Source organism: Somniosus microcephalus, chromosome 17, assembly GCF_052327205.1.
Source record: "Somniosus microcephalus isolate GS21.2 chromosome 17, FLI_Smic_1.0, whole genome shotgun sequence".
NCBI lineage: Eukaryota > Metazoa > Chordata > Chondrichthyes > Squaliformes > Somniosidae > Somniosus > Somniosus microcephalus.
The window spans coordinates 51,989,389-52,004,050 of record NC_141003.1 but is presented as its reverse complement, the minus strand read 5'-3'; the positions used below and the strand labels follow the sequence as shown (position 1 = coordinate 52,004,050).

The following is a 14,662-nucleotide window of genomic DNA, read 5'->3' as shown; positions in this document are numbered from 1 at the left end:
TCCCATTGTAATGAATTTCTGATCTTAGCTGTGCTGTGCAGAGCTGTACTGATCAGAGGACTGGCATATCCAAGTCTTTACTAGCACTGATCCCATCACAGGACCCTAGGGGAATCAAAGGATATGGGGATCGGGCAGGAAAGTGGAGTTGAGGTCGACGATCAGCCATGATCTTATTGAATGGTGGAGCAGGCTCGAAGGGCCATATGACCTACTGCTGCTCCTATTTCTTATGTTCTTATGCTAGGGATGGATGAGCATCTGATCCAAAGTGCTCATCAATCCCTGGCACTTGGGGAACAGGGTTTTTGACCTACATTCTTGACCATAGGAGGATGATGGGCTGAATAGTCTGCATGAGGAAATGTGAGATGAAAACGTCATGTACGCCATCATGGGAAGCTAAACACCCATTTACCTTCAACATGAAAACAAAAACGCAGCTGGAAGATTTGCTCTGATAGATTATAGTAGTGACACTGTAAATATAATTAGAATATTTCCTCTTGTCTCTAGATATTTCCTCTTGTCTCTAGATAGTAGTTTATTTGTTCTTTTTATGTGGAAAATCTGACAAGGCATTTATTGCCCATCCCTATTTGCTCTGAGGACATTGTGTACAACGTAGTTTGGGGCTAGAGTCAAATGTAGACTAGACGAGTTGAGGCTTGCAGGTTCCAGTCCCTGGAGAACATCAGTGAACTAGTTAGATTTTTACAACAGTCCAGCAACTTTCATGGTTATTTTGGTGGTGTTAGCCCACAAATTACCAGATTTATTGAATTCAGTTGCACAATTTGCTATGGTAGTGTTTGAATTCCTAACTTCCTGGTGGCTAGTCCAGTACCCAGTAGGCTACCAAACCAGTGACAGTATAAAAATGGTAAACCTGAAAATCCGTGACAGACTTTCACCATAACTTCAGTGGGAGTGGGCCAGAATGGCCAGAAACTAGGCCGGGACCTGGTTGTGCTGTGCTGAGTTTTTGTGATGGCTTTATGGGGACAGAGCCTCTGCCTACTCCTTATAAGGTTATGGACCCCTGAAAATCTGGTTATGAATGTTGGAGGGGTGGGGGTGGTGCCAATGTGGCAGCAAATTGTTACTTCCAGCGGGATGAAGGGGATCCTGGCACTGCCCTGGATCAGAACTCTTCCCGGCCTCTGACATTGGGGTGGGGGAGAGGGATGGGATGTCCAGATGCACCCAAACCCTGCTGAAGGCATTCAAATCACAGAACCTCCTCCTGTCCCACAGGATTTTTGCTGGACCAATAGTGGAGGTTCAGGGCGGGCTCAAATCAGCATTTATGCCAAAGTGTGCTATCCCATGGAATTTTGGAGCTGGTGGGAAGATTTCTTCTGGTGACTATATGGTAGTGACAGTGTAAATATAGTGAGAACATTTCCTTTGTGTGCTGTTTCTATCAAAATTGCTTACAATTTCAGGAGCAGTCATAGAAAATATTCCTACTATGTTTATGATTTTGCTGGCACATTGTAGCCAGAAGAAATCTTCTTTGTGTCATGTGGTATTTATGTGTACGGATGACTCTATCCATGACAGAGCATGCCCAACAAGCCTGTTAAAACTGGAAAGGCAAAGTGTTGCAGAGAGGTCAAATCTCCTTGGGAGAGAAAGATTTTATTTGTTGACTGGTTGTAACAAAATGGTAAACGCGAGTATAAACACGTGTTAATGATTTAGCTATAAGTAGCAAGCAGGGAAAGCTTTCACCATTAGGAGTTAGAGGTATTAGCCATGCTGTGATTTGGAGCTTCTGCGTAGAATACAACAGGAAAGGAATAAAAATCAGATGAATCACTCATACCAGTTTCCAGAGCTGCATTAAGATGGGTCTGGCCCGCTTTCTTCTCTGAAGGAGAGGTGTGTCACAGGGAAACCTCAAAGGGAATGAGAGAAAAAAATTAAATCTTAAACACTCTGGCTAATTTTAGAGTTGGAGGATAAACAACATTATCAGCCTTCATCTACCTTAATTAGCTACTAATATTAACACAAGAGCTGAATTTTCCTTTCAGCGAATGTGGTACAGGCAGAGTGGGACTTCTGCCCACCCTTCCGACCTGGTCACAATCCCTGACAGATTTTCATGGGTCATGAATCATTGGCTATGCAGGGCGGGTCAGAGCTCACTAGAGCAGATGAGGAAATGGAAGTGGTGCTGCAATGGGGACGGCGTTGCAGCACCAGAAGAGGCCACGATAGGCCTTAAAACGGGCAGAAGAACCATAAAGAAGCCAGGTGCTGCAGCTTTGTAGGCCTTGGCAGAGACCGAGATCTACAAAGATAAGTGCGTGAGGCCAGGTTGGAGGGAGTTATGAGGTCTTTTGTAGGCCTCCTCCATGGGCTTGCTACCACCTTCCACCTTCCAGGTGGTCCTGGGGAGCGGCAGTATGAGGGGCGGACAGGAGAAAAATGGGAATGGGGGCCAGGCTCCACGCCTCACCCCCACCCCCCCCGCACTGGCATTTATATGTTGCGGGCAGGGAAGGGGCCACTGATGGGGCCGTGGGGGGAGGGAAGTTCAGGTTTGGGTGGTATGCCTCCTTGTATATTTTACACAGAACTGTACATATGTTATCTAATATCTATTTACTTTCTATTACAGAATTAAAATCCACAGGCGCTTCCCCACAATATATCTGGCCAATTACAATCACTGCAATTTTATTGATCCTAGTGACTCTGGTGCTCTTCACTGGATACATGTTATTTACAGGTGAGAAATAATATGTTGGTATTGACTGAGTTTTTCTGGTCTTGAAAATAATGAAAACATAAATGCCTCAAGCTGAAATACATAATTTATGTATGAACTGTCACTTTGCACAGATCAGAGCAGCAAAGTGCTATGGTGATAATCAGCAGTAAAGTAGACATTATTCTCTCCAAGTGGTTCAGTTTTTCGTAGGTATTTAGATATCAGTTTTTCATAGATGTTTAGATATTTTAAAATTTCAATTGGAATCCAAAAATAGACCATTGAAACTATTGTACCATTTTTTTAGTGGCGTCAACTCTAAATCTTAAATCCCACTGTCCCTTAATATCCTTACTTCACAATTCAGTATTTTCTCCCTCTAAGACACTTGAGTTGATTTTGCATCTATGGACTTCTGGCAGTGAGTTCCACATTTCCACAGTATGAGGAGGCATTTTTCCTGGTTTCCCTTTTTATTGGCTTAGTTGCCAGCTTGAGATGATCGGGCCGATTTTAACTGTGCCTGCCTGGCAGAGAAAGGGCAGTAGCGGAGTTAAAATAGCGATGGTGAACTTACCAGCCAATTTGCACTCCGCTGCTCTGTTTACCGGGGCCTTCCATCGAGCAGCCCAAGCACCCACCTGGCTCAGGCAGAAGCCTCATTACTGTATGCAAAATAGGGTCCTATGACATGTGTAAGACCCCCGATGCAATTTTGAAGGACAACTGGGTGGAATGTGCGCCTTGCGCTCTCCTCCCAGGTACACAGGGTGGTGAAGAGGAAGAAGCCCATAACAGGTAAGTGAAAGGTCATTTTTTGTGGGGCCAAGAGGAGTAGGAGTGACCTTGTGGACTCCACAGGAATAATACCCTCACACCAATGTTACCTCTAATTTTTATTTTAGGTGCGCGTCTCCTTTAAATTTGCTGCGTGATATCATTTCCAGCGTTGCAGCTGAGTGAGCGGCCTGCATGGGACCTCCCGATTGGCCACGCAGCTCAGGAGGAATGTTGCCTCACACCACTCGTCCCCGCCCCGGACCTACCTTCCTGCTGGTCAGGTTGGCCTTGGGGCCACCCGATATTGCACCAGCCGGCAAGCTGCAACAGGACACCCATCCGGGGCACGTAGCTTGCCTAGTAATTAATTAATTTTGGCAATAGTGTAAAATTGCCTGTTACATTGCTGCTAATGGAAACAAAGATTGGGACAGGAAGAACGAGGAGCCAATCTGATATCGCCCTTTTTACACTAGTGCCAAGAGTTAAAGTGACCTCCGGTGAGTCAAACCTCACACTGAGTTGGGGGAAGGGAGGGGTGCTGAGGTATGGGCGGGTTACACATATTCAGTGAAACGATTTTACAATTGTTTGTAAGATATCTGCCTGGAGAGAGTGAAACATATGTTTCATGTTAGTTCCTGGAAAATTATGCTTTCTTTACTTATAATATATTAATACTTTAAATATAAAAGCTATAGCCACAATCCAGCTTATCTTTATCTAATAAAAAAAAGGGAGTGTGGGAAATGGATCCATCTGCCCTATTTCTTTTTTTAAACTGGACCTTCCTGGCAGCCAGACTTAGCAAATGCAGCTGACCTGATCCCGCCTCCAACCCGCCCATTTCCGGTTTTACCGGAGGCAGGACGGGGACGGAGACGGGACGGGACGGGGGGCAGGTGACCAACCCGCTCCCAGGGGTTGGTACCTCAATTTAAATATTGTAATGAGGCTGGGAACCTCTTTTTTTCCCCCTCCATATTGTGCTAAACTGTTTGTGGACGGGTTTCACACAATTCATGAAACCCGGCAGTTAAACTGAGGCGGGGACTGCTGCATCCCGGAGATAAGTGGCTTTATACCTACCTCCTGGATCCAGGGTCCCGAGCACACCTACCCCCTCGTAATCAGAGACCCCCCCCCCACGAGACCTCCGATCAACCCATGGAGAATATGGCCAGCTGCTGGAGACCTGGAGAGCCAGTGTCACTAACACGCTGCCAAGGCCAACATAAACCAGGGCAAAGCAGCCCGCTTGATTGGCACCCCATCCACCGCCTTAAACATTCACTCCCTCCACCACCGGCGCACCGTGGCTGCAGTGTGTACCATCTACAAGATGCACTGCAGCAACTCACCAAGGCTTCTTCGGCGGCATTTCCCAAACCTGCGACCTCTTCCACCTAGAAGGACAAGGGCAGCAGGCGCATGGGAACACCATCACCTCCAGGTTCCCCACCAAGTCACACACCATCCTGACTTGGAAGTATATCACCGATCCTTCATCGTCACTGGGTCAAAATCCTGGAACTCCCTCCCTAACAGCACTGTGGGAGTACCTTCACCACACGGACTGTAGCGGCTCAAGAAGGCGGCTCACCATCACCTTCTCAAGGGCAATTAGGGATGGGCAATAAATGCTGGCCTTGCCAGCGACGCCCACATCCCATATACAAATTTAAAAAAAGATTCAACTGTACTAAGGAGTTACAAGTGGAACACCCACTGCCAACATTTGTCTTACAGTTGTGTTTAAAAAAAAATAACTTACATGTGTTTAATATTAAAGATTTATTTTCTTTATCTTTCATGCCACTCAACATTTATATAGCTCTTCGTCAGCCTTACAGGAAAGTGCTTCTGCATTCAAGCCAGTCATCCAAAAGGTAGGAAACCTTTAATAGTGGCTGATAGCAGAAGCATTAAAGCAAGACAAAACTTTTCTTGTCAGTCGTCTATACCTGGAGATTTTTGTAGTGTAGATATGTGTGGATGACTTTGTTTTAGTCTGTTATTAAATAGTAAGTAATTAATCATTTAAGATAATGGCTGGAATTTCCCCCCAAAAAACAGGTGGGTTTGGAGCGTGGGGACGGTTAAAGTGTTTAGAAATGGGATTCCTGACCTGATCCCGCCTCCAACCCGCCCATTTCTGGTTTTACCGGAGGCAGGACGGGGACGGAGACGGGACGGGATGGGGGGCAGGTGACCAACCCGCTCCCAGGGGTTGGTACCTCAATTTAAATATTGTAATGAGGCTGGGAACCTCTTTTTTTCCCCCTCCATATTGTGCTAAACTGTTTGTGGACGGGTTTCACACAATTCATGAAACCCGGCAGTTAAACTGAGGCGGGGACTGCTGCATCCCGGAGATAAGTGGCTTTATACCTACCTCCTGGATCCAGGGTCCCGAGCACACCTACCCCCTCGTAATCAGAGACTCCCCCCCCCCCCCCCCCCCCACGAGACCTCCGATCAACCCCCTAGGCCTCCCCCCATGATCCTCTGGTGGCCGGCCCCGATCCTCTCTCCTCCTCTACTGATCCCCCACCCCACCGCCGATCCTCGGCCGACCCTCCCCGCCATCCCCAACCCCGGCCGATGCTCTCCCCCACCACCCACTGATCCCCAACCCCTGCCGATGCTCTCCCCCACCACCCACTGACCCCCGACCCCTGCCGATGCTCTCCCCCACCACCCACCGACCCCCAACCCCGGCCGATGCTCTCCCCCACCACCCACCGACCCCCGACCCCTGCCGATGCTCTCCCCCCCCACCCACCGACCCCCGACCCCTGCCGATGCTCTCCCCCGCCACCCACTGATCCCCAACCCCCGACCCCTGCCGATGCTCTCCCTCACCACCCACCGACCCCCGACCCCTGCCGATGCTCTCCCCCACCACCCACCGACCCCCGACCCCTGCGATGCTCTCCCCCACCACCCACTGACCCCTGACCCCGGCCGATGCTCTCCCCCACCACCCACCGACCCCTGACCCCTGCCGATGCTCTTCCCCACCGATCCCCGACCCCTGACCTCGGCCGATGCTCTCCCCCACCACCTAACGACCCCAGACCCTGGCCGATTGCTGACGCTCCCCCTCCCGCGATCCCTCGCTTCTGGGGCCTACCCGCTCGCAGCCAGCCAACCAGCCTCTCAATCTGACTGGCTGCAGGTGGGAATCCGAGGACTCGCATTTAAATCAGGCCCTGCCGTTAAAGTCGGCAGGGCCTGCGGGAAACCAGGGTTCGCCACCCACCTCGGCGGCCCCCGCCCCCAACCCGCCTCCCTGGAGAAAATTCCGGCCAATGATTTTTGGAATTGATTTTGAAATTGGCATTGATATTGGATCCAACGCAATAATATTTCGAAGTGTAAATTTCTGCACTGCACCTCAATCTTCTTTTTCCTTTGGGTCTGCTTATTCCTCCATGAAGAATCCTCTCACTCACAAGCCTGAATTCTTAATTCATTTAAAGAAAACATAGCAAACGATTATGGATACCACTTTGATTAGCTAATACTAAGATCAATATTTAAAAATTGTCAGCAATCCATGGAATATTGACAATATTTTGTTGTTGAATCTCCTTCCATGTCACATTTGAGAAACAGATATACAGCAGTTGTGATTTGTTTGTCTTTAGAAAATGTCCTTGTATAGATAGTTATTAACATATGGGGGTAGAGTTTCTGCTTTGTGCGCAATCAGCGATTCCGGCGCAAATTTCCTTCCCCCCTCCCCCGGAGTTTCCACTCAAACTCATTTGCATATCACCAAACGCAAAATCTACCATGAACCAGCACAATTGGGCAACGTTTTAAAACGTAATTTTTGTTTTAAATTTTGCTTTAAAAAATATTCCTTGATATATTTAAGAGTGGTAATTTGGTAAAGTTTGATTAATACAGTTGAAAATGGGTTTATCACAATTAAAAATAAAAGCATTTTAAATCAAATTGTCAATCCACCACCTGAGTAACCCGATTTTTTAAATGACTGAAAATGACTTTTAAAAATTATACAAAACTATTTTCTAGTTAGATTGGGATACAGTAGTGAGTTGCTTAGTAATTTAAAAAAATCATTCAAAATATTCCAAAACGTATCGATTAGTGTCCTTGAGCCCAAAAGTTCCAGCTTACTTTTTGGAGCCTCCTTGAAGGGCTGCAAACGAGCACAATTAGCGGAAACTCCCAATGACGATTAATTCACCCTGGGGGCGTGGCCAGTTTTTGTGGGCGGAGCCTGCTTCTAGCGCGATATTTATAAAACCAGTGCTAGAAGGTAGCGGAAACTCGAGTCGCGCTGAACACAATTTGCGCTTAAAATTTCGCGATCTTTTGCGCCGGTTATGCCAATATCGGGGAAATTGCGCTGAAAATCCAGTGCGATCGAGCGGGAACTCCAGGCCATGATCTGCGTCTCTCTAATTACATTACTGAAGTGTTCTTCTTCTTGTTTTTCAGCATGTCTGCGGAAGTAAAAGGAACCTCTCTCTTCTGATGGATTTGCCACCCCCATTGAGCTAATCAAAGTTTTTGCTATATTCCTCTGTGAAATGAAGATGAAGTTTACTCTAAGCTGCTTGTGTGAAAAGAATGCTCTGGAGCATCCGCAGATGACCTGGTATTTATTGCAGCAGAAGCTGTTGAAGATTATGGGTGCAACAGTTATTGTAGTTTGATCATATGTATGCTGCAGAGAAACTTCAATGCTTAGTTAAGAAAAATGGAAAGACAAATAAGCTTGACACTGGATAGTTTGCTGTTATGCTTCTTGATAATAGGCCAACCTTTATGCTTTCAGGTCTTAACATATAAACATGTGTGGGCAATGCCACATGCAGCTATTTATTTGACTGGCATACTCTGAGTCAAATGTCTGCAGGTTATTGGTGCATGTCAAAATAGATCACAGGAGTGGTTTTCATCTTTTGATGTTAGATTAGTGATTCCTTGTACAGTAGTTTGTTGGCAGCTGTGGGGAAAAAAATAACCCCTTTTTATGTGAATCCATCCTTGAGCCTCAGGATGACTGTAAATCTGAGTCATTTAGAATCTCCAGGGGATGACCTACTTTTGCTTGGTACAGAGGACTTGAAAGACTTCTTTCTTTGCAGAATGCCAATCAAATTGTCTCACATTGTCCAAAGCAATAGTGACATAAATGGCAGTGCAGAAATGTGTTCAAGATGCTCAAGCACTAGTTCCGATCTTGAACCAGGATATACTATTTGTTAACCCTTAGTGAATTAGCTGTATTTTTTTTAGTGCATATGTATTTTGTAAAGACTTTCTGTGACAATCTATTTGGAAAAATTACGGGCTAGATTTTCAGTTGATAGCGCCAGCAGTTAGCGCCTTAAGAGAAGTGATTTTCGGGTGCTATGCGTGTAGCGCCCGTGCGCAGCGCAGTTTGCGCCCCGCCCCAAATTAAGTTGCCCATTAGCGCCGGCGCAAAGTTTAGCGCCCGCCCGGATGCGCGCGCAGAAAATGACGTCACATCCTCGTGCAACGCCCTTTGTGCGCCCCGATTCCAAACTTCAGTCGGACCGCCCCATTGTGCGGCTGGCGGCCGGAGCGTTTGGAAAAAGGAACGCAACACAACCAGCGCGGGCCCCGGGGGGCGCAAATTAAAGGGGACGTGCTCTCCAGTATAAAGGCCAGCCTTTTTTCAGAAAACACTCTTGTGCAACGCATTTCTGGAGACACAACAAGGAGGATAGCTAACTGGTTTCAAGCAGCAAGAGCTCAGGTATTTTTGGACTCAGGCCAGAGCGCTGCAAGTGGCCTTTTGGAAATTTGAGTGTTTGCCAGGATTTGATGGGGGTTGCATGGGGTGCCAACGCGGAGCTGCAGCTCCATGTCCGTAGGGCTCGCAGACGCATTGTGAGAGGGGCAGCCCTGGCTAGAGGCAGAGGGGGCTACAGGCGTCGGCCACGTAGGCCTTACCCAGTCAGGCTATACCGCCAGCAGCGCTCCTACCTAAACATGAGTGCCGCGCGATGTGTTAAAAGGCTCCGATTCCGAAAGGAGGTGATTGCAGAGATCTGCCACCTGCTTCGCCGAGATCTGCGGCCAAAGCTCAGGTGCAGGACGTCTCTGTCGGTGGAAGTGAAGGTGACGGTGGCATTGAACTTCTATGCCACCGGCTCCTTCCAATACGCTGCTGGGGACATAGCAAACATCTCCCAGTACGGCGCGCATCGCTGCATCCGCCAGGTGACCGAAGCACTGTTCAGAAGGAGAAGCCAATTCATCTCCTTCCCCATGGCCCTGGAGAGCCAGCATCAGCGCGCATTGGGATTTTCCAGACTCGGGGAATTCCCCTTGGTGCAGGGCGCCATTGACTGTACGCATGTGGCTTTGCGGGCCCCTCTGGAGCATGGCGAGCAGTATCGCAACAGGAAGGGCAACCATTCTCTGAATGTGCAGCTGGTCTGTGACCACAAGCAGCGCATCATGGCAGTCAATGCCAGCTTCCCAGGCAGCAGCCACGATGCCTTTATCCTGCGGCAGAGTACTGTGCATGACATGTTCCAGGCACAGCCTCCCCCAAGAGGATGGCTACTCGGGGACAAAGGCTATCCTTTGTGCACCTGGCTCATGACCCCGCTCCGCGCGCCCAGGACCGCTGCTGAAGAGGCCTACAACGAGAGCCATCAAACCACCCGCAACATCATCGAGCTAACTATTGGGGTCCTCAAGCAGCGGTTCCGCTGCCTTGATCGCTCCGGAGGAGCTCTCCAGTATTCGCCGGACCGGGTCTCCCAATTTGTGGTGGTTTGCTGCATGCTACACAACCTGGCTATCCGCAGGACTCAGGCACTGCCACCTGACATTGGACCAGCACCTCAGGAGGAGGAGCAGGAGGAGCATGAGGAGGAGGAGGAGGAGGAGCAGGAGTACGTTCCCAGGAGGGAGCGACCAGGGCCAAGGGCCGCACGACGCCACCTTATTACACGGTACTTCTAAGCCCCCTGTCAGGGAATGGCCAGGGGCCATGAGGGAAGATGAATGCAGCCGCTCCGCAAGCCCTCAGCCGGCGAAGCCAACAAACACTAAGAAGAACAACCATGGAGACTGCATGAATAAAGATAATTTTTTATTACACAAAAATGAAAAGCCCTTCCCACATGAATCTCCAAAAACAATAAACGGGCCCCACAAAAAGCCCAACAAACGACTCACTCCCACAAACTGGGGAGGAGTCACTCCACCTTTCTTCAAACCGGGCCTCAACGTCGGCCTAACGCAAAAAATAAGCCCTCCAACAACACAACCATGGGCAAAATAAAGATGGCCACCGCCATATAAAAGGAAAGCTGGCCACACCCTCTACTGAGTGGCCCGCGAGGGCGAGACCTTGCCCAGCCTTTTGCCTCCCCTGCCCGGCCTGCTGCTCCTTCGCAAGCTCTGCCCAGTGGCTGCTGCGAGGCTGGGGGAAGGTGCCTGAGGCTCAGATGCCCTTCCGCCAGATGCCGCTGGGGGGCGGCCTACACGGCGTTTGGGCCTCGAGGGGCCGTCTGCTGAGTGGCGCACCTGAGCCTGGCCACCATCAGCTGCAGCCGCTTGCCCTTGACGCCCCAGTGGGGGAATGGCAGCGACGGATGGCGCAATGTGGGCCAGCTGGCGTCTGGGATGCGCTGGCTGGTGCTGTGGTGCGGTGGCACTCGGCCGGGCCCGCACTGCAGGATCCGCAACAATCAGCCGAGGGGCGGCTTGCTGGGATGGTCCAGCGCGGCGGCTGCCCTGGCGATGCCTGCCTGAGACAGCGCGTGTGGCAGCAGTGAGTGCCCCTGTTGTCCTGGTGTGCGCGCGCATCACATCCGCCAGGGTCTTGACGGCATCAGTCAGCATGCGGCCACTCGCGGCAGTTGCTGCCCCGAACTCGCGCACACTGGTCGCCAGCGACTCGATGGCCTCAGGCATGCGCCCCACCACGCTCATGAGCTCCGTGTGGCGCCGGTCCGAATCCTCGGCCATCTTATCCAGCTTCCGCACCGCCTCCGAGGTGAAGGTGTCCGGACTGGAGTCGCGACTCTCCCGCTGGGGAGGAGGGGGCCGAACTAAGGGACCCTTGCCACATTGGTGGCGGCGAGTGTGCCGATCAACAGCACTCCCCTCTGATCCTTCCCCCCTTTGGGGGGAAGGCCGCGGGCCACGCGCACGGCTCCTGGGTGGCTGGACGCCACTGGTCCCAGAAGCTGCATTGCCCTGCGACAGTTCCTCCAGGCACTCGTCCAGTGAGGAGGTGTCAAGCATTTCCTCCTCTCCTGCGGGACGTGACTGTTCCCCCGATGGTCCGGCTTGCTCCTCCTCCTCCTCCTGCTCGGAGGTGCTGTCACTGGCAGCTTCAGGGTCCTGGTCGTCACCAGCTGAAAGCAGGAATGCACAAGAGTAGCTTCAGAGTGAGGAGACGGCGTCAGCGAGGGAGTTAGGACTGGTGGCATTCAGCGCATTGGTGGGACAGTGGCAAAGGACGTAGCTCGGATGGGCCAGTGCGACGCGAGAGGGCCAAAAGGCGAGGTCCTTACCATTGCCGGGCAGTGGAGGGTCGGATACTCCGCACGCTGTGGGGACGATCACACGGGCTCCCATGAGCACACACACGCGCTCCTCCAGCCGAGTGAGCTTCTGCAGCTTGGCGCGGCCACCCCTGGCACGGGCCTGGCGATTAAAGGCTACTTTAGCCTGCAAGAGAAAGGACGGGCTGTAAGTGCGCAGTGTAGCCCTGATGTAGTGTGCACTGCCTCCCATGGTGGAATAGCTTGGACAGAGTGAAGCCCTGATGTAGTGTGCACAGCCTCCCATGGTGGAATAGCTTGGCCAAAGTGTAGAGTGCCGAATGGCCATTTGATGCTCATGACTGTCCCAATGTTGCTGGCTGAGGGCTGGCCAATAGGACTTTCAGCTCCCTTTGCCCATCATGTCAGGTGTACATGCAAGAATGAGGAGGAGACTGGAAAGGCTACTCACCTTGACAATCCTGGTCAGGTCGTTGTATTTTTTACGACATTGTTTGTGGGTCCTGGGGGCATCGCCGGTGAACGTCACCCTCTGGGCGATCTGCTTCCAGGCTTTGGTGTAGTCGTGGTGGGTTGGATTCCTCCCACTCTCTGGGAACAAGATCTTGCGCCTCACCTCCAGAGCTGTGAGCATTATGTCCAGATCACCCTCTGAGAAGCGCAGGGCACGCTGACGGGCCTTCTCTGGCGTTGCCATGACTCCCTGGGGCTGAGCAGCAGTGTTGAGGCCTCTTTGCAAGGCTGCAGTGTGCAGGGCGTGGCAGCAGACCAATTCGTCCCTTCCCCCTTTAAGAGCTGGTCGGCGCCACGGGGTCTGCTGTCAGTCCAAAAATGACTGCACCCGCGCTGCGCCCCGCCTGGGCGCTATCCCTCTGGACCGCCGGCTTAGCGCCTAAAGATAGTAGTGGAACGCCTCTTTTAGCGCTCCACCAACCTCTTAGGGCGAAGCCACTGAATTCCCGGCAACAGGGCGCTACTTTGGGGCGGGCGCTAAGGTTAGCGCCCCAAAACTGCCTATACTGAAAATCTAGCCCTACATGTTTCAGTGTACAATGCTCAAATGAATATATTTTAAACTCTAACTTAATGTAGGACTGATAATGACTAAATTGAGCAAAGAGGTGTATTAAATATGTAATTTGTCTCCACTAGGCAGATATTCCAAACAATTGTTAAAAGTAACTTGTACAACCATTTTGCGTTTGCTAATGTGTTAATATCAAAATGGTGTATTTTTTAAATGTATTTTAAAATGTACTGTTGAGTATTATAAAACTATACTTTATCTGAATGTACATCTTTTCCTTTTAGGAAAAATGTTTTTATTTCAATGTTACAATGTACAGTGAAATTAATACTAGTGAATCTGCAACTAGGAACTGTGCAGAGTTTAAAAACAACTACTTAAAATGAGAGATTTCTACTAGATAGTAAAAAGATAGACTTTTTTTTACATAGAACTTATATAATTTTATGGATGAACCATATCCCTTGCCACTTTTAAGGAGCAGTTTTGTAAACGTTCTTCTTAATGTAAAACAATACAAGATGTATAAGATGTGACACAGTCATTGCAATTGATTATAATTTGACAGAAATACCACACTGCTTTATTCTTACCCATATAAAAAGATGAATGTGCTTAGATAGTTGTGGTTTAAAAGAATATCCTACAGTGTTCTTCATGGTTACTGAAATATTTTCTCTTGATTGTATTTATAAACCGAAAATTAACTTGTAAAATGATGGGCGAATACAAGTCAATTATATTTTCGTAACTTCTTGACATATTTTTAATTGTGTAACTATAGAATACATATTAACATTTTGCTAAGTGTATGAATTAGAACCCCATTATCATTTTAAAAAATCACAAACAAATAAAAGAGAAACTTATTTTTTGTATTTCTGTATTGTTATTTATTTTGTTTGTTCATGTCTAGCTGATGAAATAAAAACAGAAAATGCTGGAAATACTCAGCAGGTCAGGCAGCATCTGTGGAGAGAGAAACAGAATTAACATTTCAGGTCGATGACCCTTCGTCAGAACTGGAAAAAGCTGGAGATGGAACAGGTTTTTAAGCAAGTGTAGGGGTAGGGAAAGGGGGGAGAGGAGGAAAGAACAAAAGGGAAGGTCTGTGATAGGATGGAAGGCAGGAGAGATTAAGAGACAAAAGAGATGATGGTGCAAGGCCAAAGGAGATGGTAGTGGGACAAGTTAAGAACCAAAAGATCACTCTAGATGAAGTGTAAATGGTACTGGCTGAATGATCGACAGCTGCCATGTGAGAGAGAGAGAAAAAAAAATGGAAAAAAAAGATAGGGGCAGAGGTTATGGTTTGATATTGTTGAACTCGATGTTAGTCCAGAAGGCTGTAAAGTGCCTAATTGAAAGATGAGGTGCTGTTCCTCGAGCTTATGCTGAGCTTCAGTGGAACAACGCAAGAGGCCGAGGACGGTGAGGTCAGAGTGGGAGTGGAGCGGAGAATTAAAGTGACAGGCGACCGGAAGCTCGGGGTCACCCTTACAGACTGAACGGAGGTGTTCTGCAAAGCAGTCACCCAATCTGCGTTTGGTCTCCCCAATGTAGAGGAGACTGCATTGTGAGCAGCGAATACAG

General features: G+C 49.2%; 1 protein-coding gene across 1 annotated transcript in view; it reads left to right on the top strand.

The window, feature by feature from the left end:
- The window catches only part of LOC147105706 (interleukin-17 receptor E-like protein), a 53,497-nt gene extending 44,324 nt beyond the window's left edge, over positions 1 to 9,173 (top strand). The window contains exons 16-18 of the mRNA XM_086010314.1: positions 2,633 to 2,743; positions 5,340 to 5,394; positions 7,982 to 9,173. Coding sequence (XP_085866440.1) covers positions 2,633 to 2,743; positions 5,340 to 5,394; positions 7,982 to 8,018 — 203 coding nt within the window. The 3' untranslated portion in view covers positions 8,019 to 9,173. The remainder of the gene's footprint in view (positions 1 to 2,632; positions 2,744 to 5,339; positions 5,395 to 7,981) is intronic.
- Positions 9,174 to 14,662: the final 5,489 nt, after the last annotated feature.